The 25,828-nt window shown below is 54.7% G+C and overlaps 1 protein-coding gene across 8 annotated transcripts in view; it reads right to left on the reverse strand.

Moving 5' to 3' along the window:
* The window catches only part of LOC113258791 (ADRM1 26S proteasome ubiquitin receptor), a 54,439-nt gene extending 28,872 nt beyond the window's left edge, over nucleotides 1-25,567 (reverse strand). Inside the window, exons 1-5 of one of the 8 annotated variants that reach the window (XM_057312429.1) lie at nucleotides 25,461-25,567; nucleotides 10,189-10,289; nucleotides 6,581-6,725; nucleotides 4,485-4,560; nucleotides 133-267 (exon numbers count right to left, since the gene is read on the reverse strand). In XM_057312429.1, coding sequence (XP_057168412.1) covers nucleotides 133-267; nucleotides 4,485-4,560; nucleotides 6,581-6,725; nucleotides 10,189-10,225 — 393 coding nt within the window. In that variant the 5' untranslated portion in view covers nucleotides 10,226-10,289; nucleotides 25,461-25,567. Of the gene's footprint in view, nucleotides 1-132; nucleotides 268-4,484; nucleotides 4,561-6,580; nucleotides 6,726-8,531; nucleotides 9,243-10,188; nucleotides 10,290-25,460 lie in introns of those variants that run through there. The other 7 variants (XM_026503864.4, XM_057312428.1, XM_057312427.1 and 4 more) reach the window with 7 other exon arrangements.
* Between the last annotated feature and the right edge of the window lie 261 nt (nucleotides 25,568-25,828).

The following is a 25,828-nucleotide window of genomic DNA, read 5'->3' on the forward strand; positions in this document are numbered from 1 at the left end:
CGTCCCCCTGGTGAGGTGCCTGGCCCCTACCATGACGTGGCTGGTCAAATGGTGTTGAGTTCATTAAAAACTAGAGTCTGGCGCCCACCCAAGCTCAATGTCCGGTGACCCTGAAAGGAGCCCATCACCCACCTGCATCCTTTCCAGGGCCTGGGGCTGGCAGGAGGCTCTGTGAATGAGGTACACGTGCTCCATGTACTCTGTGATCCGCTGGAGGAAACTCAGAGGCTCATTGAAGGCGATGGGCATGGTGATCTTGGACAGCTCCTAGAAGGAGCAGGGAAGACCCATCACCAGTGGGCTCACGCCCACCCTGCTCGGAGCACAGGGAAGATGCTCGCCTTACTCTTCAGGGGAAAGGAAGTCAACTATGGGCAGACCCCACTGCTCACTGGCTCAAGAGGCCACACCCAAACCCGCCTAGGGGCGAGGCTGGGGGGAAAGAGGCCCCCTGGGGACCCAGCCGCAGAGCACAACTGCACATGCATCTACTCTTGGGTCTAGTGTCCGTCCCATTTCCAGGAGCCCATCCCACAGATCGTCTGGCAAACATACAGCCAAAGACCAGACATCACTCAAACATCCAACAGGGACCCAGGAGGACGCCCGACACAGTGACTGCAAGAGTAAGCAGGGGCTCTACATGGCTGTGGCTGTACCGTGCAGGGAAACGGTGGGACATCCTCTAGTTTGTCTGAAGAAAGAGGGAAAAATAACATACAATCCACTTTCTGATGTGCGGGAAGACAGACCAGAAAGTTCTCAAGAGGTCCCCTCTCGGGGAAGGGGACACGCACAGAGAGGTCAGGGACAGGAAGCTAAATGCTTGGAATATACTGGAATCTCATCCAAAAGATTTGACTTTGGATTTATAATTTTGAAACAAAATTAATTTAGAAAGGCAATCTCCAAACATCAAGAATAAAATGAAACAAACAAGCGCACACAAGCCCCTCGGGCACAGCCACCCAGAGAACGTCACTGCAGACGACTTAAGCACAGTGACTTGAGGAGCACCCTGAGGACAAAACGAACCACAAAAGCCAACAAACTTGCCCGTTTCGGTAAACACGCTGCTGGCAGCAGAGCGGCCCTACTCTCCAGAGCTGTGCCGCACGTGGGCTAGAGCAGGTAAGCATGCGCACCTAAACCAGCCGTCTCCACCGCTGTGGAACTGGGATTACTGGGGGCGCCTGGGGGGCTCGGTCGGTGAAGCGTCTGCCCTCAGATCAGGTCATGATCTCAGGATGACTCCCGCATTGGGCTCCCTGCTCAGTGCTCCCTCTGCACCTCACACTGCTCATGCTCTCTTTCTCTTTCTCTCTCTCTCTCTCGCTCTCTCTCTTAAATAAATTAATAAAAATCTTTTTTAAAAAACGGGATTATCGGTGTGGGAGAAAAGAGGCACAGACATAAGACAGAGGACGTTAGATCAATCCTGTCATCCCAAATTTAAAGCATCGCTGAAACAAACCAAAACAGCTCCTAGCTCTCTCCCCTGGGGAAAAACCTAGAAAAAGCAACCCGATAGCCTCCCTGGGGCCCAGCTGTGGTCTTGAGTCCTCTCTCTTCCTGGACAAGGGGCTGATTCCAGATCCTGGACAAGAAAGGTACAGAACGCACCAGAACATCTTCTGTAAAGGATTACAGCCAACCTGAGGGCACTACTGCCAGCCAAGGAGCAGCTCGGGGACCAGAACACATCGAGGAGCTGTAACTCCATGAATTTAAAAAACAACAGAAGACACGCTAGTTGGTTATACTGGTCATGCTGGGTAATGCTAGCGAACCAAATACATGACTTTCTTACGCCAACCACATTCACAGCAGGAAATAAAGGAAGAGTGACCGTGCTGCCGGAGCTCCGCGACAACTCGCCAACTCGGGCACTGAGCATCGGGCGCTCCAGGTCAGGAGAGCAGTAACAAAGATGCGTCCACACACGGACTGAGAAGCGCAGACACGGGAATGGCGCTTGAGACAACCGGGAATTTGATGACATTAACAGACTATGTCCTTTCCTGCACTAGGATACCAGACTGTGGTCGTGTTAAGACAGAATCTGGGGGCGCCTGGGTGGCTCAGTCAGTTAAGCGTCCCACTCTTGGTTATGGCTCAGGTCAGGATCTCAGGGTCCTGGGATGGAGCCCTATGTCGGGCTCTGTGGTCCACGCGGCTTCTGCTTTGGATTCTCTCTCCCCTTCCCTCCCACTCTCTCTCTCAAATAAATAAAAATATTAAAAAGAAAAAAACCCCAGAATCTGTATCCTTTAGCGACACGAGACATATTCACAAGTGGAATTTGCTTCAAAATACGAGGGGAGGCAAGAAGTGATGAAGTGTGGCGGGGGGTGATGAGCGCCGGCTGACGCCACGGGTGCCGCGGTGAGCCAGGACCGAACTCGGCCCTACCTGCTGCCGCACGTGCCTGGAACAGCCCGCGTGGGCCAGCGCGTGGCAGCCGGCTCAGCAGGCTGAGCAGGAAAGAGAGCGGTGTCTCCACTTCAGAGGCAAAGCCCATGCTTGCCGAGCTGGTGCAGCTCTGGGAACGTGTAGACGCACATGTTTTGTTCAGCTTTAATCTGAATCCATCCTATCCCCAAGGTGGATTCCTTGGGGAATGCAATGTAATGTTGTCACTTTATGAAAACAAGCCTCAAGATCCAGGAGCTAGCCGAGTGCATCACCTATCTTCAGACAGACACACCTGCCTGGACCTGACTTGCTCACACCATGAAAAACATGGGAGATAAGACTGCTAAGAGAAAATAATCCCAAATGTGCCACTTTAAAACAGAAGAGACATGTGTGGTGCCTGGCTCGCTTAGTCAGACAAGCATGCAACTTCTGATCTTAGGGTTGTGAGTTTGAGCCCCATGTTGGCTGTAGAGATTACTTAAAAATAAAAATCTTGGGGCGCCTGGGTGGCTCAGTCATTAAGCGTCTGCCTTCGGCTCAGGGAGTGATCCTGGTGTTCTGGGATCGAGCCCCACATCAGGCTCCTCCGTTGGGAGCCTACTTCTTCCTCTCCCACGCCCCCTGCTTGTGTTCCCTCTCTCGCTGGCTGGCTGTCTCTCTGTCAAATGAATAAATAAAATCTTTTAAAAAATAAAATAAAATAAAAATCTTTAGGGACACCTGGGTTGCTCAGTCAGTGAAGCATCTGCCTTCAGCTCAGGTCATGATCCCAGGGTCCTGGGATGCAGCCCCACATTGGGCTCCCTGCTCAGTGGGGAGCCTGCTTCTCCCTCTCCTCCCTGCTTGTACTCTCTCTTACTATCTCTGTCTCTCTCAAATAAATAAGTAAAATCTAAAAAAACAAAAAAATAAAAATCTTTAATAAAATGAAACATAGGGGTGCCTGGGGGGCTCAGTTGGTTAAGCGCCTGTCTTCAGCTCGGGTCACGATCCCGGGGTCCTGGGATCGAGTCCTACATCGGGCTCCCTGCTCAGCAGAGAGTCTGCTTTTCCCTCTGCCTCTGCCTGATGCTCCCCTTGCTTGTATGCTCTGTCAAAAGAGTAAATGAAATCCTTGAAAAAATCAATGAATGAATGAATAAATAAATAAATAACCATGACCGTCCAGCAGAAGGACAGCAGGGGAGAAACTGGGAAACCCAAGCCCCGTGCGCGGTGAGCAGTGATGCTCTGACAGGAGTCCCCTCGTCTCGCTCACAGCTCTGGCTACTACGTGAGAGGTCACCATGACGGGTAGTTGGGTGAAGGGTAAACAGGGCTCAGTGTGCCTCTGCAATCTTCTAGAAGTCCAAAATTATTTCAAAATACAGAGTGGGAGAAGAGATGCAGTTTCCTCCGGGAAAAAAGCCGCCAGCTGAGGCAGAAGCAAACGCAGCAGCATGCCTGTGAGGCGTGCCAGGGACAGGGCCACGTGCCTGTTGGACAACACTCACTGGAGTCCGCGTCACCTCATGGCCCATGGGGGCACCCTTCCCTCCCAAGGCGCACAGCCCCCCTTTCCACGGACGGTCGACACCATCGCGGAGCCCATGAGAAGAAAGGCCTGCGGCTCCAGACAGCGGTCAGCCAACTCTGCTGCTGCAAACCTGAGCACCTGAGCTCCGTGTGCAGCCCAGCACGGGGAGGGGGGCGGGCAGAGCCCCAAGTCCTGCACGGCTGCCATGGCCTGCCCTCGGCATGTGTCAGGGAGCCCACCGACGCTCCTCACTCGTGCAGACCGTCCGAAGCCGGCCGCCTCCAAGCCCGTCACAGGGCTGGACACAGACACTCGTGGCGCTGTCTAGTCAGGAGCGCGACCTGCAGGACTGTTTTCCCTCTGCCTGTAAACATCCCGGCCTTTTCTCTCCTCTTCCCCTTACTTCTCTGTCCCTTTCCTATTTTATCACCTTCACTTCACCCTGTTACAAATACGCAGAGCGCATCTTAAGCTACCGGCGGTGCAACAAATTCACAGGAATTAAAAACGTTTCGGCTTAAAGCCCCAAGATGAGTCCATCTGAACTTACCAAGCCGATACATTTCTTTAATATACTCCACACACTGAAATCACTTCTGGTGAACATTGGGGCGGGCAACGACGTCCTGTAAAGAAGCCCCCAAGAAACAGGTGTTTATTCCTCCAGCGTGAGATTCACTTTCCGCCCGTGACCTTGCTCAGGGATGAGATTCTCGGTTTTTAGACGCATACACGCATTTGTCTGCCGTGGCGGCTACAGTGCTGTGAAGTCCCAAAGAAAGGCTTCTGCACAGGTGCTCTGGAGGGTCTCCTGGGAAACGGCCGTGACCACACAACTTTCCTTTCCCTCCACAGAGCGGGGGACAGGGCGCCCCTCCCCCGGAGCGGTTGCGGGCCCATGGGCAGAGGCCGGGCCACAAGGACACAAGAGGGAACTGAATTAACAAAACCTTTCCAGAAGCCTGCCGTAAGCCCCTTTTAAACGTGAGTTTGTTCTCCTGAGGTACATTCCTTGTCAGGCTCCCTTCCCACCGGCTTCCAGGGCAAGCACGACAGTCTCCCTCCTGGGAATCTGGGGCTGGGATAAGATGCTCTCTCCTCCTGGAAAGGGGGTCCTGAGTGGGCTGTGAATCCAGATTTGGGGGGAGGCCGCTGGACCCACACACTGAAGACAGCCATTGGCAGGCAACCATAGCGTGGAGGGCCCCTAGAAGGTGCCGCCCGGCTCCTGGGGCCCCCGTAGCCACCCTGCACTCCCTACTGACTTCTGGGTCTGTGTAAGCACCGATGCACCTGCAGCAGGCACCCCGGTGGGGACACCTCCGCTTGGCGGCTCTGGGCTTCAGAGCAGTGACAGTGCCTGCGCTGGCCCGGGCGGGAGGCGCGCACTCCCAGGGAAGATCACGTTAGGGGCAGCCGGCTCAGGGCACACTGTCTATTTAAGGGTAATAGGGAGAGGAGAACAGAAATGCTGGAGATGAAATGGGAAAGAAAAAGCAACATTTGCGAGCACCATGGGCCAGGCTGCAGGCACCCAATGCTCGGCTCCAGCCTCAGCTCTCCTCTGGGTGCCCTGAACACTGGCAGCCACGGCGGGGCAGGCACAAACTGCAAGGGGTGCCACACGGAGGGGTGTGGCTCTGGCCAGGGCCAGGAAGGGGCCCCCCGAGGTAAGCCTTCTGTGAGTTAAGAGGGAAAAGCCAGAACTAAAGAGACACAGAGAAGAGCGCCATGGCCGAGGGAGCCGAGCACAGAGAGCTCCGCCGTGGGAACGGCCTGGGCACCCCTGAGGACTTGAAAGCAGCCCCTGTCGGCTGGGACCGGAGACAACAGGACTGGCTGGAGCCAAAGGAGTAGGCCCAGTCCTCGTCCCAAGAGGAGGGTGAACTTACAGTCCCCTATCCCAGCTGGGAGACTTCTATCAGCCATCACTGGGGACCACGTGGACATTGGCCAAGAATTCCAACTACGGGGTGGAGGAGACCCAGTCAGACCTGTCTTGTGGAAAGATGACTCTGCCCACAGCAGAGATGAGACGAGAGGGTGTGGAAGCAGTTACGGGAGCCACAAGGCACAGGAGAAGCAGTGCCAGCTGGACCGGGGTACGACAGAGGAGCGACGAGGGCTGAGGGGTCCAGACCCGTGGAACGAGGCCAGCATGTCAGAGCTGGGCAACAGGGCATGGGGAAAAGAGGGTGGCATCGGGCCAACGTGTGAACCAGATTCCTGGGGCGCTGAGGGGATGATGGCAAAGGTCCGGTCAGCAGAGCCCGGCCCTCTCTCGGACAGGCCATCTGAGCACACAGGACGTGCTCCGACATCTGCCCAGTGAATGAATGGACGAACAGAGGCAGGAACAGGGCACCTGAGCGGCCCGGTGCATGCATCTACCAGGCACGGGGGTCTAAGGCTCAGAGCGGGGTCTGGGGTGAGGCTGGAGGGCTCCCTCAAGCCACAAAGCAAGTCATCGTGGGGTGGACGGAGGCTGCCTTCTCACCGCCTCAGGATGCCAGATGCCGTCTGGGGCGCCAGCCCAGGTGACACAGGCTGGGTCGCTCAGGAGAGCCGAAGGGGCGCTCTGCAGCACAGCGGGGGCGGTCACAGATATGCTGGAAGATTCTAAATCACACCTGCACCACGACATACCTGTGCTTCTGAATTCCATTCTCTCGAGGTGGCCGCTCCCCGACCTTTCCAAGCCCGTTACTTCTGCCGGTGTCCACATGCGTCACTCCAGCGACTCTCTGATCTGCCTCTGAAAATTCCCCGGAGGAGTTCTCAGAATCAAAGCCTGCACACGACAAGCAGAATGGTCATTCTCACAGGACTGGGAAGACGTAAAAGCCCACCCCCAAGAGTCCTGACCACGCGGCAGACTATCTGAAGCGCCACATCGTTTCTGACTGACACACGCTGCAACGGTCAGCTCTGCTCCCCACGAGCCCCAGGCCGAGGCGGGGAATGCAGGCATGCCTGCTTTCCCAGGAGCAGCTCAGACGTGGCCGCCGAGGTTCAGCTGTCGGGCAGGGAGTAGTCTGTCCTTGCTTCAGCGGCAGGCCGCCCGACAGCCATCAGCCCCGCCTCGAGGCTGCAGCGTGTTGTCACTGCACAAGGTCTTGTTCTAGAATACAAGCCATGGCAGTAGCTTCTATGGAACAGGAACCGTGTGCCACACAAGCGCGCTGCCAGACTCACACCCATGGGCAAGAACCCGAGTGCGGAATGCGCGGCTGGAGCTCTGCGAGCAACCCACATCAACAGAAGCTCAGGCAGCGGCTTCCTAAGGACTTCCCCACCAGGAGGGCCTTCTCCCAAAGGAACAGGCTGCTACAGGGAAAAGGTGGCCCGCTTCCTCTCACATCAGCCGGTACAGTCCACTGAGGCACATGCTTTCTGCTCCGGGGCTCGCCAGCGCTGAGCCGCGGCTGCCAGGACAACGCCCGCCCAGCCAGGGAAGGGGCTCAAGGACCGCGGCGCTCAGCCGTGACCGTGACCACTGTAGCGATGACACGAGACAGAGCGGGAACTGAGTTCCCGCCAGCCTCTCACTTGGCAGACGAAGGCGAGGCCCGGGGCATGAGGCCAGGCGGGGGAGCGCTGCCAGACCCGAAACACACACAAATCTGCTGCTATACTTTCCTGAGAATACATACAAAATCCTCTCTTCTGCTCCTCCCCGTTGACAGGGTCCCAAGACAGCACTGACACTCACCACACAATGGCTCTGAAAGGTTTGTCAATGAGCCTCTTAAACGATCGGTATTTCCTGAACCAGCCTGTCACCTCTGGTCTTCCTATCCACCCAAGAGCAACATCTACTTAATCCCAAGTCTAAACTTTTTTTTTTTAAGATTTGTTTATCGATTTGAGAGAGACAGAGCATAAGCAGGGGGAGGGGCAAAGGGAGGGGCAGAGGGAGAAGCAGACTCCCTGCTGAGCATGGAGCCCACTTGAGGACTCGATCCCAGGACCCTGACTGAGGTCATGACCTGAGCCGAAATCAAGAGTTGGGCGGATGCTTAAGGGGCTGAGCCACACAGGTGCCCCTCGCTCCTTTCCTAAAGAGACCCCACCCTGCCCTGCAGGACCTGCCCAACCGCCCCCCCCCAGTGTCCCTGGTCCCCACAGGTTCCTCAACGCTAGGAGGTCCCGCCTGAATGTACACCCCGGAAAACAAGGCAACTCATCACTGACAGTCACGCTGAAGTCTTTTCTCAGATTAAGCCGACACTATGTAAACAGGTTGAGCATTTTCATACACGACACGTATTTATTGTAGAAAACAGAAAAGACAGATAAGCAGAGAGAAACCTGAAATCACCTGTGATCTGATCGCTCAAAGGCACACACTTCTAATAGGTCCGTCTGTTTCTGAACATGATTTCCCTGAACCTTAAAACTTTCCTCTTGGGGCGCCTGGGTGGCTCACTGGTTAAGAATCTGCCTTTGGCTCAGGTCATGATCCCAGGGTGCTGGGATCGAGTCCCACATCGGGCTCCCTGTTCAGCAGGGAGCCTGCTTCGCCCTCTGCCCCTCCCCCTCCTCATCCTCTCTCTCTCAAATAAATCTTTTAAAAAATAAAATAAAAAAATAAGACCTTCCCCTTTAACGGTGCTGATCCTTTGGCCAAAGTAACTGCCTAGCGAGCCGTTCATCTGGTCCGTGCTGGGCTTGGACACTTTGTCCTACTTTTCCCACAGAGCCAGAGTCAGACCGGCTCTCCGCAGTGATGCAGTCAGCACTCTGCGGCTCTCCTGGCTGCGTCACTGCACTGGGAGACTCGGTGCTTTTCTTCTATTATCTGGTTTGGAACCGAAGGACTGAGGGGAGAAAGCACTGTCCCCCGGACAGCTGCCCCCGCCACCTCTGTCTCAGGGACGCGCAGAGGCATCTCTCCAAACGGCGTGCTGCACGAAGCTCGAGTCCTCTCTGGAGAAAACTCTTCAGGCCAAGTTCAGAGATGTTCAGGAATCTGGCTACGCCAGTCCCAAGCGAAAGGAAACTTCCTACGAGACCCCGAAGAGAGGGGCGCGCCAAGGCTGGCTCTCTCACTTACAGACGCAGCCGCCCCGACAAGGGCCCAGTGGCCCAAGGGCGTGAGTGCCTGACCACCACCGGGCTCGGCAGGAATCAGCGGCGAGCCAGGTGACTGCAGAGTGAGCAGTCAGGCAGACCAACATGCTTCTTAGGAGCACGTCTACGAGGAGCACTGCAGCTACGACATCACGAGAGAGGACTCGATAATTTGGCCTCTGAAAACCGGAGGCAGCTCAGCGCCTCCTGCTTCTTGGCTTTCAAAGAAGAAGTCAGTCCGGGGCAGCCAGTCCACCAACCCACTGCAACCCTGGGTCTGGAGGGAGGAGCGCGGCTGGTGAGTGACGGATGCCCTAACAGCCGGGCCTCCAGGAGACAGACGTGCCGGCACGCGCAGCCAAGCAGGCCCAGAGGGCACAGTTACAGCAACCGTTGGCAGAAGGAGCCCCTCTGACCTGAGAGTCTGTCACTAAAAACCTGGCCCAGAGAAACAGCTCAAAGCTGCTGTTCTAGCCCTCTACCTAGCGAGGAGGGAGCTGGGTTACAAGAGTCTCTTGAAGCTCCTTTCCACCAACAGAGGTCCTCAGCAGACGACACACGACGTTCCAAATGTTGACCATGAGGGGTGGTGGGCAGAGAAGGAACGGCTGGCTTGAACGTGAAGGGTCATGAGAACCATACGGTCGCTGTACACTTGCCCCCACAGGCGCGCGGGGCTTCTTCCCAGCGATGGGGAGAAGAGGCTGTTCAAAACCAGTGTGAGCTGGGCCAGCCTGGCCTGCCCTCCCCTTCGCCGCACCCACCCCCACACGTGCACACACAGGCCCCACCACACACTAGCTCCCGGCAGGCTCGCACTGTCGTCTATGGGACAACAGATGACAGGCTGTGTCCCAGCCCCAGCAATGGTAGCTCTAACATGAAGACAGCAAGGCCTGATCAGTGAGTACCAATGACACAAGAAACTGGCCATCTCTCTTAGGGTTGCTAATAAAAGCATTCACACCCCAAGGCAAGTCTTTTACAGATGGAACACAGCTGCCCTTTCTGGTTATTGCCTGTAGCCCAGAGCCTCCCCCAACACACTTCTGCTGAGTGTCAGTCCCAGGGACCGTGCCCCGTCTCTCGCCTGCACGGCTTTACCAACACTTCTCACACCCCCAAGGCCAAGTCTGGGACCGGGACTCTGTGGCCTCGGAGTCACTTCCTACCCCACTCACCTGTGACGGCATCGAAGAATTCCTCCTCGCCGTTCATCCTTCGGTAGCCGGGCTCCCTTGCCACCCGGTCTCGGCCTTTCTACGGAGTCATCGTACTGGACCTACATCGACATGTAAGGAATTGTACGCGGTCAACTTTCCTTCTGGTAAAAACCCAACAAGCACTGGAGATCTAAGGGGAAACACACTGCCATATACTTAGCTTTCAAAAGTTTTATGGTTTAAAAATATTTTTAAAATACCCAATCACCATTCTTGAAATCAATCTCAATTTACAATTTAAGCAAAGAAATTAAATGAATGCTCTAACAAATGCATGATTTCAAAAAATATGAAACATTCATAATATAAATATCCGTCAATGAATAACAGATTAATAAGCACTCATTATCTGAAGATATTTTTAAAAACCCTTACCTACAGTTGTATAAGAAAATGATAAACACTAGACTCAACACCACAAGAACCAACAAGAGTTGGCGAGGACGTGGAGAAAAAGGAACGTTCGGGTGCTGTTGGCGGGAACGCAGGCCGGTGCAGCCACTGTGGAAAACAGCACGGGGGGTCCTCACACACTAAAAATAGAATTACTACGTGATCTAGTAATTCCACTGCTGGGAATTTACCCAAAGAAAACGAAACCACTAATTCTCAAAGACAAGTGCGCCCCTGTTTACTGCAGCAATATTTACAGGAGCCAACACGTAGAAGCAACAAAGTGTCCACATATAGAGGAATGGACAGAGATGATGATGATGGTGTGTGTGTGTGTGTGTGTGTGTGTGTGTGTGTGTGTGTGATGGAATATTACTCAGCCATAAAAAAGGATGAAATCTTGCCATTTGCAACAACATGAATAAACCTAGAGAGTATTATTATGTGAAGTAAGTCAGAAAAAGACTAATACCACACAATTTCACTCACATATGGAACCGAAAAACAAATGAATAAACAAAGAAACAAACAAAAAGCAGAAACAGACCTGTAAATACAGAAAAGAAACTGCCAGTTGCCGGGGGTGGGGGAACAGGGGAGGGGAGGTCCAGGCTTCACAGCGGTGCAGGCGTGGCTTGGGGATGTCTTCAATGGTGCTGTGATAGCGGGGTGGTGACGGGGGGCAGCTACACTCACGGTGAGTTCAGCATCATTGGGTTGTACACCTGAGACTCACGTGATGTTGTGTCAATTATACTTCCATTTTTAAAAATAACAAGTTTTTAAAAAGAAAACAATGGGGCGCAGTTAAGCATCTGACTCTTGATTTTGACTCAGGTCATGATCTCAGGGTGGTGAGATCAAGCCCGCGTTGGGCTCCGTGCTGGGTGTGGAGTCTGCTTGAGAGTCTCTCTCCCTCCGCCCCTCCCACCCCGTGCACTAGCTCTCTCCCCCCTCCCTTTCTCTCTAAAAAAGACAACCACGGAATGATTGATGTGGGGGAAGTTGCTGGACAGGCGGAAGGGCAGGCCAGTTGCGGTGAAGTTCTCACACGTCTAGGGTTCAAACATAGCCCAGAACCTCCCGATGAAGGTCGCTACAAACACGAAAGTCACAACTATGTTCGAGTACGTGTGTCACACCGACTTTAAGCCAAGTTTCCATCCCAGAGAATTAAGGCAGCTGGATAAGGGAGCTGCTATTGACACAAACTGAAATCCACTTATATTTTCTCAAAATTATTTTAGCAGAACTCACGCACCCCTTTATGAAAAGCAGTATTTTATAAACAGTAAGAGACTGAAGCAGGTCAGCCTTATCCCAAAAGGTTTCACTTTTTATTAAAACAAGCTGAGTCTACGTCTAACTGTGTTAGTAGCACAGAGGTGGGGCCCAGAGCCCTCCCCCCGGTTCTAAGGGAAGCAAAGACACAGACCGTCCCCAGGGAGGGAGGTGCCCTCCGTTCTTAGAGTGGCGACACAGCGCTGGACCCTCTCCGGCCCTGTCCTGAGCATACAGGAGCTTTCCCGCTACGCAACAAACCAGCACGAAGTCACTCCATTCTTCCTACCCTGAAAGGCTCTCTCAGAGATCCCTTTCTCTTTCCCACCATGCGGAGCCAGGCACCAGGCAGCTTCTGGAAACACCCATACAAAGCCCCGCTCAGCAGTCCAGGATTTGTTGCCGGCGCACGTTAGAGAAGTTACCACTTCCTCTAATTCCTCTCCGACGTGACCTGTCTCATCTACAACGCACAGCAACTTGCTTGGCCCCTCTGGAAGCCACTCAAAGGAACCAGGGTCCCTGGAGGAAAAATGGCTGAATCCAGGACTGGGATCCCTCTCGGGCAGCAAGAAGCCGGGGGCTTCATCCCAAGGCCGAGGATGAGCCCACAGAGGCTCCCGCTGCAACAAGGGAACCGTCGGAGCGCCAGCACACAGCAAGAGACTTGAGACGGGCCAGATACAGCTAAGCCCTTGAGCTCCTACAGATGCTGGGAAGGAGACGAGGTGGTCACCCTGGGTGATGCCCACACACACTTCTGAAACCAGTCAACAACAGGGGAGCACCAAGCCTCCATCCAGCTTTCTTTCTTGCACGGGCTCTGGGCCACCATCTGGCCAAATGACAGAGGGGTGCTGCCAGACAGCCGTGCTCCAGCGAACCCGTGCGGAGGCAGTGAAGCTGTGTGCACGGCGCTGCTGGGTGACATACACAAGTGACTGCATCCGGTGCCAGTGCCAACCACCAGCAGCACTGCAGGACCTGAACCGGGTGCGCCACGTGCCCCCCAGCACAGGAGCACGCCGCCCCCTCTCCGCCATGGTGCACAGAAACTCCAGCCCAGATGTGGCCTGGCCTCCAGCTCTAACCACCAACTTAAGGAACACAGAGCACAGAGAAACAGGCTGAGCTCCAGCCTGACGACAGAGTTGGCAAAATCCAGACTCTCGGCAAGTCTGCAGGACAGACCCAGCTTCTTGGAGCAACAAATCACAGCGGATGGAGAGGGAGCGGGACGGTGGTCTCCCAGGTGTGCACGGCCCGTTGGCTACGCATTCAACTACACCCGGAAACGGTCAGCAAAACCTACCCAGGATGAAAGCGCGGGAGAGAGTGGAGGGCGGCCGTGATCCTGACTGAGAGGAGAGTTTCAGGGCATATACGTAGGTCAAAATTTACCATATGGTTTAAATATGGGTACTTTGGGGGCGCCGGGGTGCTCAGTCATTAAGCATCTGCCTTCGGCTCAGGTCATGATCTCAGGGTCCTGGGATCGGGCCCCGCAGCCAGCTCCCTGCTCAGCGGGAAGCCTGCTTCTCCCTCTCCCACTCCCCCTGCTTGTGTTCCCTCTCTCGATGCCTCTCTGTCAAATAAATAAATAAAATCTTTAGAGATAAAAATAAATAAATAAATAAATAAATATGGGGACTTTGTTGTACGTCATTAAACCGCAAATAAGGTATTTTTTAAAAAAGGCACAGGTGTCCTAATGGCATTCGTTACCAGAGGCCTTCTCTTCAGAGCTACACACTGAAGTCCATGTGGATGGAAGTAATGTGGAAGCAGTGGGCGGGCCAATCCGTGGCCCCAGCCGGTCACTGCGGAAGCCGGGATGGGCGCACAGGGGCCCTCGTGCTCTGCCGCCTGCCTTCCTGTACCCTAAAAATCTCCCGTGATAAAAGGTACATTAAAAGTCATGACATTTTCCTTTTTTATATGCTTTCTCACCCAGAACAAAAGTTCTAATGTTAAAAGTAAATCAATCAAAATGTATGGAAATCTTTAAACTGAGGGTATAAAATGTCAGGCTGGAGAAACGCTGGCTGTCAGCCAGGCCACCGCTGAGCACCGGGCCCTGCCTGGAAGGCCTCTCCCATAAACCCCACACGGGCACTCCACAAGGTCAATGACGGAGTTTTCACAGCACCCCTCAGGCTGGCTCACATTTTACAAGTTCAGTAATTAATTCCAACAGTCTCGAGGTCATTCCTGAAAGAGCTGGGCAATCGAACCCCCCACGGCCACAGCCCATCGACACGAAACTGCGAGTCCCCTTGCACCTTCCACCAACATCTGCTGACTGCCGCTTGGCGCCAGGCCTGGGGGGCCCCGGGAGGCCTCTGCGGGGCAGGCTTCCCGTGACGTTCCAGCCCTGGGTCCTGCACACGCGTGTCTGCCCACCTGACCTCGCCGCAGGAGAGGGGCCCCTGCTGCCCCGGGCCCTGCAGCATTGGTCGCCCGCCCACGGGCTGAGCCGCCTGGGGCACTGGACATGGGTTTCGCACCCCCAAATCCGGCCCACACTGCGGAGGGGAGTGCAGGGCCGTGTGCATAAAGTGCCCCAAGCAAGAAGGCCATGGAACTGAGGGACACTCAGGCTTTATAACTCAGTCCTGTACCACAATAGACGGACGGACGGACGGAAAGTCAACTCTTCAAGAAACAGCATGAACAAGAAGGCAGAATTCAGTATTTCCTACATATGTTCTTCTTCAGGCAGGTTTTACTGTGCATTCAGAAGACATCTGTGAAGACAGTATTTCATGAAAGGACTTTCTTTTTTTTTAATTAGCTCTTTCTGTTCAACTGCCCCTCTTCTAACTACAGAGAAAACCCAGGACACTCAGCCTGCACTGCACATCTTCACTGGCCTCCTGTCATCTTCTGCACCGCCTCAGGCCCGACGGCGATGCCACGGGGCTGACCTGGCCTCATGGAGGACACAGACGAAGGAGGCAGAGGTCTTGATCCCTCCATGTGGGGACCTCCTGCCACGGGCTGCAGTGGACCCTCACTCCTAGCCTCTTCAGGGGGACACCAGCCCAGGACACCCCGCCACTCCTCCCAGTTTCCCGCAAAATGCCGCTCCCTTGAGAACAGCCCTACCCAGCTCTTTACCGTGTGCACGGGCTGTCCTCCGTACGTCCAGGAGCCTGGCTCCAAATGCAAGGTGCCCCACTACCACTTGTCCAAATAGCACTCCAGCCTCGCAGACCCCCTGTACGATTCTCTTAGAAAAACAGACCTACTCACGTAGGAATAAGTGACTAGCTAAGGGGCCCAGAGGTTAATCTTCATGGTCAAGTCACTAAAGAGATGAACTTCTCTCTACAAAACAGGCAAGGCAACCTGGGTATGATCTTCACGAAGAAAGAAAAGGGCTCTAGCAATATGAAAACTCTGAAAGTTAAATATCAATTGTGAATTTAAATTGTCCAAAATAATATAAATTCTATCTAATAATTTAAAAATGCATTGGCAAGCATCAACCAGACGGAAGGTATGTAAGGAAACAGAGGACTTCACACCACAAACCAAGCAGGCTGAAGAAGCACAGAGCGTCACCCAACAGCAGCCGCAGACCCACGTTCTTCTCAAGCACATATGGGTCGGTGTCCAGCAGAGAGCGGATGTCAGGCCACAAATTACATCTCCATAGATTTTACACAATAGATCTCATGCAAAGCATCTCCCCTGCCCGTAAGGCAATGAGTTAGAAATCAGTAACAGAGGGAAAACTGGAATATTCACAGAACTGTGGAAATTAAATGGCAGGCTCTTAAGCAAGGGACCAAAGAAGAAATCACAAGGGAAATCAGAAAATACTTAGAAACAAATGAAAATGAAAATATAACATATGCAAACTTAGGAGATGCAGCGAAGGGAGTGCTGAGAGGACTCGATGAACCAAAAGCAACATCAAAAATAAGAAAAAAATCTCAAATCAACATTACGATCTAAGAAAAAAGAACAAATACCAAGGTTAGCAGAAAGAAGGGAATAAGAAGAATAGAAAAACAGAGAAAATCAATGAAACCAAAACTTGGTTCTCTAATAAGACCAACAAAATTGATCACCTGCAGCTAGGTAGACTAAGAGAAAAACAGAGAATACTCAACTACAACCGGACATTACTACCGAGTCTACGTAAACAGACAGGACTGCATGAGAGCGCCGTGAGCAGCGGCGTGCCAACCAACCGATACCCTCACTGAAACGGACAGATCCCCAGGAACACAAGACCTACCAAGAGCACCTCACAAAAAAAAACAGAAAATCTCTGACTAGTAAGGAGACTGCACCAGTAATCAAATATCTTACAGGGAAGAAAAGCCGTGGGCCTGAGGGCTTCACTGGTAAATTCTACCAAACATCTGAGGAAGAACTAACACCAATTCTTCTCAAACTTTTCCAAAAAACCGATGAAGAGGGAACACTTCCTAACTCATTCTATGCGGTCAGCGGGTCCTGAACCAAAGCCAAACAGAGACACCACAGGAAGAGAAAGCCACACACCAATATCCCCAATGGACGCAGAGGCAAGAGTCCTCAACAAAACCCTAGCGAAAGGAATACACTGAGACACAGTCAGCAGCACACTGAAAGGACTAAGCACAATGACCAACTGGGACCTCTTCCTGGGAGGCAGGCTGGTTCAACATATGAAAACGGATTTAATGCGTCACCTCAACAGAATGACAGGGAGGAAACACATGGTCATCTCAACTGATACATAAAAATCATTTGACAAAATTCAAACCTTTTCATGATAAAAACACTAACAAACTAGCAGCAGCAGGACTTTACCACAACATAGTAAGAGCTGTATATGAAACCCAGCAGCAATCCAACAGTCAACGGTCAAAGACTGAAAGCTTTTCCTCTAAGATCAGGAGCGAGACAAGGATGGCAGTTCCTCAAAAAATTAAAAACAGAATTACCATATGACCCAGCAATTCCACCTATGGGTATATGCCCAAAAGAATGGAAATCAAGATCCTGAAGGTCCTACTTGCACACCCGTGCTCATAACAGAATTAGTCACAATAGCTAAAACACGGAAGCACCCCAGTGTCCACTGCGGGATGAATGGACAAGCAAAATGGGATCTGTACGAACAACGGACTATTATTCAGCCTTGGAAAGGAGGGAAAACCCGCCACCTGCCGCCACAAGAATGAACCCTGAGGGCACCGTGCACAGTGAGATGGGCCAGTCAGCAGAGGACAAATCCCATCTGAGGCTACGTGCATGAGGTACTTAGGGAGGAGTCAAATTCAGACAGAAAGCAGGACAGTGGCTGCCAGGGGTTGGGGGAGGGGGTTAGCGTTTAATGGGAAGAGAGCTTCACTTTTACCGGATGAAAACAGTGCCAGAGACAGGTGGCGATGACAGTCGCGCAATGCTATCAATTATTTAATACCACTGAAACGCACACTTTAAAGTGGTTAAGACGGGGGCACCCGGCTGCCTCAGTCAGTGGAGCGTGTGACTCTTGATCTCAGGGTTCTAAGTTCAAGCCCCACGATGGGGGTAGAGATTACTCAAACTAGTTTTTAAAAAATGGTTAAGGTGGCTCAGTCGGTGAAGCATCTGCCTTCAGCTCGGGTCATGGTCCTGGGGTCCTGGGTTCGAGTCCCGCATTGGGCTCCCTGCTCAGCAGGGAGGCTGCTTCTAGCTTTCCCACTCCCCCTGCTTGTGCTCGCTCTCTCTGTCAAGTAAATAAATAAAATCTTTAAAAAAAATGGTTAAGATGGTAAATTTTATGTTATGTATATTTTACCACAACTTTAAAAATTGGAAAAAATACATAAGCAAGCAGTACAGACAATAAATTCGTGATAACGCACAGAGCTCAAAGGCACCGGGCGCTAAGCTCACACAGCATTACACTGAAAGGGAAAAAGTCTCCATTGTTACCAACAGCGGGATTCTAAGAAGGGACCCGCATCCTCATCTCACATTCCAGCTCCAGAGACTGTTTTTCCTTTTGACGGTCAGAGTCAGAGCAGAACCCCTCTGGCTCCCTCCCACCAGGAAACAGTGCGGCCACGCCACATCAGGCAACTGCGGAGCCAGGACAGGCGCAGGGAGGGAGGCAGACATGGACACTGAGGTGGGGGAGAGGGGACCCCAGGCTGGTCCCGCCCCCAGAGGTCACCTGCACGGGGCGGTCACAGCAGAGGCCTTCCCAAACGGATCGCCGGGGAGACACGGGAGGGCCCGCGAGGAGAGCAGCCTCAGGAACTGGACATTTGCTCAAGCCACCGACCACCTAAACCCGAGCTGCCATCATGCCCGTCCGAACGGAGGCGAGCAGGCAGCGGCCGCCTCCACCAGCATCTACAAGGCTCTCAGCGCCCTGTGGCTCTTAGTCAAGGCCAAATGCTTCTGGAAACCGGTGCGCGTCCACAGTGCGGAGGACATGGGGAGCCGCAGATGAGCGGCGGAGCGACCCAAAGTCTCCGCTGCCTCCCCGCAGGGTCTCTCCTTCTCCAGGAGCCGCCTGGCCGGCGGACCCCGGGAAAGGTGCTCCCGAGACACTGAAAGGTTAGCAGAGTGGCCCACCAAGAGCAGGAAACACAGTCAAACAGAGCTGGGAGACGGAACTCAGGAAGAGTGAAACCCAGGCTGAATGGTGATGCTGACACACCCGGAGGAGAAGGCCGCCCCTGGGGTGGCCCACAGCCCGCCGGCTCTCTCCACCAGGCAGCCCCTGAGGCAAGAGCAAGGGGCCCCAAGCCACCCATCCCCGTGCCTCCAGAGACCTCACCCCTCCCACAGCAACGCCACCGTGGGCAGACAGTGCTTCTTGGCCACAGGGTCCTTGTGGTCACTCATGTTTTAGCGTTTTAGTCTTTAAATGTCTGCTTTGCAATGAAACCCACCTGTCACCTAAAGACCGTCACCCTACTGATGCCCACTATGCCACAGTTCCCAGTCTCCTTCTTCTGTAAAACACCAAACGTGAATGGAAAGGAAGACTCAACAGCCCCGGCCCCACAGCCATGCTGCAGAACGCCCAGCCCCACTGGGGACGCTCTCATCTGCTTGGTCTGGTGCGGGAGCCACTGGCTGCGGGCGACTCTGAGCACCCAAGACGTGGCGCCTGAGACGCGGCTGATGTGTCCGACAGAGGGAACGCTCCCTTTTGTGCAATGCTAATGAACGAATGCTCTCCGCTCCAGCATCCATCCGGGACACAGCGCTCCAGGGCCTCACCGGGCTGAGAGCATGCGTGACTTCCACGCTGACCACCCGGCACCCCTGGAAAGCTCTCGTGGTCCCGCCACACGGAAGGAGGCAGGTGGAAAGGAGGTGCCCGGCAGAGCAGGGAGGGGTGGAAGCAATGGGCCGGTCCCGCGGGCAGCAACCTTCCCAAAACCCACCTGTTAGATGCGGCACAGTAAGGACATTGGGCCAGCCTGCTGTTTATTCTAATTTCCAAGCCCACACTGGACTGCTCAATTTGCACTCCTTGAAACGTGCCTACTGCCACCTGCTAAGGAAAGGTCGGGCCCTCCTACTCCCGCAGCGGGTGGACGACCTGCTCTACTCGCACGGCCTCCTCCCCGAGGAGCGCATGCGGCTGTCTGGCTCCCCGCACACACTCCCTGGGCACCTCTCACACACCCGGGCCTCAGGGACCATGGGCAGGAGCGGAGACGGACCTCCTGGACACCGCTTCCTGAGACCTGTGTGGAACGTGGTTCCACCCAGGGGCACGCAAAGCTCCATGAGAGTGCCGTTCTCAGAGCACAGTGAGGGAGCGGTGTGCCCCTATGTGTGTGGCCTCAGTCTCTGCTTTCCCCAGGTCGGTGTCTTCATCCCGGAAATCAGCTGCCTGACGCTGCATGGGATTTACAGCTTCGGCACCGCGGGGCAAACTCGGCTCTGCTTTGCGCAGACGGGCAAGCACAGCCCTACCTCAGGAAGGCGCTGCCGCCCATCCAGACCCGCCGGGCCGGCGGAGCAGCCATCGCACAAGGACTGCTGGGTTTTGTTAGGAGTCCATGCGAGAAACAGAGCGCTTCTAGGCCTGGGGAAGGTAAACGAACCCATCGTGCTATGTAAACAAACGTTGGTGTTAATCGCTGATTATTTACCCTTTTCCATGCCAACAGGGTGGCCTTGACAGGCAGGTGGAGGGTAGGCCGGCCTGGCCCGGGAGCAGCGGCAGCCAGCAGCATGGGAGCCGCACTTGCTGCTGGGACTTGGGCGGGCCACCCGGCTCAGGAGGTGGGAGCCGAGGGCCCCACCACCCACGACAGATTCCCTCTAGTTCCTGGCCTCCACTCGACCAACCTGCTTATCGTTCAATAGCGAACGCCAGAAACACAGCACGCACTTCGAGGAACAGGAGCTTAGGATCCAGCACCAAGGATGAACGCCAGCTCTGTCGTACACACACGTTTGCTTTAATCCACCCCGTCATTCTGTGACACAGAAGCAAGGGGTTCCAACGTGCAGCCGGAGAGAATATGTGAACACACTCTGGACAGGGAGCTCTGACCACGGCCTACGGGCTGTGCTCTCAGAAAACCACCGAGCAGCCACCACGCCAGTGGACACCGTGCAGGGCGCTGAGAATCCGAGAATCCGTAGGGAGAGTCCTCCCCGACGCCCCACACCAGGCCCATCAGAATAATGGGAGGAGGCCACACACGTCCCTGGAAGCCCAGATCCAAGAGATCCGAGGCTGGACCTTGAACCTACACTTCTTACAAATTTCCCCAGGTTTTTCTGATGAGAAGCCAGGTTTAAGAAGCCCCATGATGCTAACCCAGGAGCCTTCTACCCTAACAGGCATCAGCATTCAACCCAAAGCCCAGCTACCGTAGAGACAGAAGCCACAGGCCCTCTCAGGGAGCTGGCCCCCAGCACAGGGGACCCCTCCTGCCGTCCTCCCTCCCTCCCTGTGACCTGCCCTGTTCTCCCTCTGGGAACGGAGTCTCTGGAACACAGGTGCTCAGTATCTAACTCAACAGGATCCTTCTCCCTCTCCGGTGCCTGACGGTGTGACCACACACACCCCCCCCTTACTGCATCTGTCCCCACAGTCACTCTTCATGATGCTTCTTTTCACTCTATAGGTTTCCAGTTTGGACGTCAAATCACACAGTCATGCTGGTTTTAAGGCAGCAGAAGTCACCTTCCAGGCAAGCGGGTGGCCCAAGGTGTCAGGCTGCAGCTCATCTTTTCTCACGACCAGCCTTTGATCAGCCTTCGTTTGTTCAGTAAAACACAGCCTTCCCGCCCCCATGACTGCCATAGGTTTTTCTAGAATCTGGATTCAGTACAGCTTCCCTACAGACCATCCTCATGTGTATTATGCTCTGTCCCGAGAACCCCCGCACCAGCCTGAAACAAGCCTTCCTCTGGGAACTTTCTAACCCTTCGTACATGTATGAACTCAGCAGTCAGACAGGCCTGTCCACCCAGATGGTTCCCACTGCTGACAGGCCACAACCCTGGGGACAGCCCCAGATCCTGAGCATCCAGGGACCCAGGGCTTCTGGAACAGACCATCAGGCTTGGTGGGATGATGCCCAGAAGAGCACCCCCTCCACCCCACCCTGCTCAGGCCCCAAGGCTGTGGAGCCAGGGGCCAGTTCGGCCAGGACTGATCCCAGAGTTTGTGTCTCAAAACCACTCTGCAGGCACGACCTTGACAGAAAGACGAAGAGAGCAGAGACACACAGCAGGCCAGGGTCTTCCAACATCATGCTTCTTCAAAACAGTCCTTTCAGATTTTTTTAAGATTTTCTTTCTGGGGGAGGGGGTCACCTGGATGGCTCACTCAGTTAGGTGTCTGCCTTGCGCTCAGGTCATGATCCCAGGGTCTTGGGATGGAGCCCCGCATCTAGCTCCCTGCTCATCAGGGTGACTGCTTCTCCCTCTACCCCTCCCCCCTGAACATGATCTCACGCTCTCTCTCATGCTCTCTCTCAAATAAAATCTTAAAAAAATATATATATATTTTTAAGTTATCTCTACACACTACGTGAGGCTCGGAACTCACCGCCCCAACATCAGGAGTCACATGCTCTAGCGACTGAGCCGGTCAGGCACCCCAAGACAGTCCTGTGTAAGGGCTTACTTCCACTGTTTAGCTCACCACAAAGATTATAGTATTTGTGTGACCTGAAGATCCAGTTGAAAGAACGGTGATTTGAAATTTTGCCAGATAACCCAAAATTGTTTTCTGAGTTTGGAAAGAACAGGAAGAAACGCCATCAAGTTCACAAATACGTCTATGTGGCTCTCGGTCACACATTTCTGAAGGAGAGCTGCCGGGACGCGCCGTACCCCACACCACGCTTCTGAGTCAGGACTTGACCCCAACCCGTATGCCACGCGCTCCAACACCAAACTGACAGCAGAGACACAGACCAACCAGTGTACGTGGACTCTGCGTTTAAAGTGTTAGACTAGAACCTAAGATGTTAACTCTGAGGACGGAAGCACTTTTTATTAATCAGTCACGTTCAAATACGAGCTCAGTCTCAACAAGCTACGAGCCAGTGCTCCACGCTCAGATCAAGCCGCACACGGGACAATGTGTGCTCAGAACTAAGCCCGGTGTCCGCCCGCAACGGAGCCCTGCAGTGATGTCCGCGTGGGGGGGCCCTCCGCTGGGTTACAGGGATTCGCATGGGGCCGGGGGTGTTCTCCTAAGTCCTGTACAACCTCATCTCAATAGTCGGAACTGAAAAGTTTACTGGAACTCATTTCGACAGAACGTAGCCCTGCCTACCAAAGGCGGCCTTGGCTTCAGTTCTAAACCACGTCCCTGTGTGTCTGTGCGTCATGGTCAATGTCAACACGAAGGTGTGCGGCGCACCTGTGACAATCCTGCGCACTCACCATTACACTGTCACAGGCATCCCGCTTTACAGCCACAGACGCTGGAAGCACGAAAAGAGAAGTCGCCCTGCCCCCACCCAAGTCAGAGTGCCACAGCCAGAGCCTGCGTGCCCCTGGCCTGGGCGCTCCCCACTGCCCCCACCACCTTCAGAACGACCCAACTCTTGAATGCAACATGTCAGCCACCTCAAGGACCGACATCACAGCTCTCACTCAAAGATGAAAGCCCCACCTGCCTCATATCCGCCACAGCCAAATTCCCAGGAAAAGACCAGGCCTTGGCTTTTCACAGAAATACTTAAATCATTTGCAAGAGACAGCTAACCCCGTTTGGAGACAGCACAGGAGTACATAACAAGTTTCAAAAACTTCCCCACCAAAAAAACAAATGTCACTTTTATAATCAGCTGAAAGTAATAAAATCTTAAAAGATTCGTTTGCCAGCATTTCCTGGAGGGCAGAGGGCACAGCAAAGGGACATGAGGGTGAAAGTCAAGGGTACGTGTTACACAGGACAGTAATACCGCTCGTCAAAGTGTCACACCGAGCACCAGTCTGACCCCTCTACACACACATGACACAAGCAATGCCGGAAGCGCATGCTTCACGGCCACCGCAGCAGGTGTGCTCAGAGCTGAGTGTGGGCCACAACCTCATAGTCCCGGCTGTGTGTCCGTCCTCACCCTGCTCCACCGACTCGCCCTGCCACGCAGTGCATCTCGACCACCTTGCTGCCAACCAAGGAGCTGGGCGGCACAGGGACTATTTCAGCAAAATCTGGGATAGCCAGATGGAGAATTACTTTATTTTAGAGAAGTAAAATGGTTTTATAAACACCTGTGCTCACAAAAAATGAAAATCTATCAGATATATATGCTGTAAGAAATAACAATTCGGACACAGAGTAACGCAGCGCAATTAGAATATTTCAAAAGAAAATGTGAAGAGGAGATCATAAATAATTTTGGTTTAAAAAGGCAATATGGGGGCGCCTGGGTGGCTCAGTCGGTTAAGTGTCTGCCTTCAGCTCAGGGCGTGATCCCAGAGTCCTGGGATCGAGCCCCACATCAGGCTCCTCCGCTGGGAGCCTGCTTCTTCCTCTCCCACTCCCTTTGCCTGTGTTCCCTCTCTCGCTGGCTGTCTCTCTCTCTCTGTCAAAAAAATAAATAAAATCTTAAAAAAAAAAAAAGGCAATATGGAGAGGTATTTAAGAGTATAAACTCTGAAGCCAGCCTACTTGGGTTCAAATCCCTGCTCCCTCACCTACTACTGTGTGACTCAGAGTAAGTCACCTAACCTCTCTGTTCCTTGGCTTCCTCATGAATACACTAAGGATGTCAGCACCACACGAAGGAAGTGAATCTCATGTGCTCACAGCCGTCCTGGGAAAACAACTGTTACAAATTAACAGCACCTGAGTTGGGAGCTGTTATTAATGCAAGGACATATGATGCAAACAGGAAAAGCAAATTCTACAGAGGAGATTCGGTCATCCGTACACTGTCCTGTTCTCAATGACAGCACCATGCCAGGCACCATGCTGGACAAGGAGGAAGTACAGCCCGTAAGGTTCCTGTCCGAAACAAGAGGAAAGGGAACTAACCATCTGGAGCACCTACTATGTGCTAGGGACTTGGGCGGGGGGGCGCTCTGTCATGTGCTCATCAGCCCTGCAGGTAAATGACACATGTCCCAAAAGAACTGCAGCTAGGGGAGAGGGGAAAGCACCGCCCAGCAGACAACATCAGGAAGGGCCTTCCACCTTGCTGCCCAATAACGAGCCAAGAGGACCTGGGTCCCCCTGCAGCCCCAGGGCTGTGTCCTCCCAACATCCCCATTAGGTTGGAAGGGTCAGTCCGCAGGGGAGGCGGCCGGCTTGGCAGAAATGCCCGCTGAACCGAACTGAAGGAGGCCAAGTCTCCAGGTGCCCCCAGGAGGTCCTGAAAAGGGGCTAACGCTGCAGCTGCTGGCTCCGGCCGGCAGCTGGTCCTGGACTAACATTCAGAATAAAGACCCGGGGATGTGAGCACGGCTCCCCGGGAGCACCGTCCCGCCCCGGCTTCTCCTCCAGCACAGGCGGGAAGCCCGAGCCGCGCCTGCCCAGGGCCCTGACCTGCGCGTGCACTCAACAAGTCCGGAGGCTCGCTGTGCCACCAGAGCTCACGTCTAACTTGGGTGACACCGGAGCCGGGCCAGGAGCGCCCGCAGCACGACGGCGGCCGGCCAAGCGCGGGGCGCCGCAGCCCTCCTCCCACAGGTGGTCGCCGGGGCGGCCGGGTCCCCGCCAGACGCTGCCCTTGGGCGGCGCGCGTACGACCCCCGAACGCGCCCCCGCCCGCTCGCCAGCCCCCCAGCGGGGCCGGCCGGCGCGCCCCAGCCTCCCAGCCCACCCGGCTTCCGGCGCCGCAGTTGCCCGGCGACGCGGGGCCCCCGCCGCCCCCCGCCCACCGCCAACTTTCCTCCCAAGTTTTCCCGGGGCCGCGGACTGGCGGGCCGGCGGGGCAGGCGGCGGGGTCTGGCCGGGGTTGGGCGGGCGGGGGCGGGGGCCCGGGCCGGGCCTGGCCGGCAGGAGGTGGACGCGGGGCTCCGGCTCCCCTCCCCCCTACCCCCGGCCCCGCCCGGCCTCCCGCCCGCCCGACGCCCGCCCGAACCCCGCCAACGCGGGGCTGGGGTCCCGGGCCGCTCACCTGGACCGCAGTCTCTCTGGCGCCGGCCGAGCCTCGCCGCCCACCCCGCCCCCGCCCCGCAGGCCCGCGACCCGCTGACACCGAGGCGGAAGTGCGGCCGGCCGCCGGGCAGACTGACAGCCCGCGCTCGCCACTCGCAGCGCCCGGCGCCAGAGCGACGGTCGCCGCCCGCCCAATCAGCGCCCGGCCCGAGGGCCGCGCCGGGAGGCGGGCCTATGCTAATCATCTCGCCGGGAAGGCACCCCCCCCACCACCCCTCGGGAGTCCCGCCCACGCGCAGGAATGACGCCACGGACAGCCAGTCACAGCAGGGGGAGGCGGGGTTATGCAGATATTGACCCTAAAGGGGCGGGAGAGAGGGAGGAAGG

Source organism: Ursus arctos, unplaced genomic scaffold, assembly GCF_023065955.2.
Source record: "Ursus arctos isolate Adak ecotype North America unplaced genomic scaffold, UrsArc2.0 scaffold_16, whole genome shotgun sequence".
In the NCBI taxonomy this organism is placed as follows: domain Eukaryota; kingdom Metazoa; phylum Chordata; class Mammalia; order Carnivora; family Ursidae; genus Ursus; species Ursus arctos.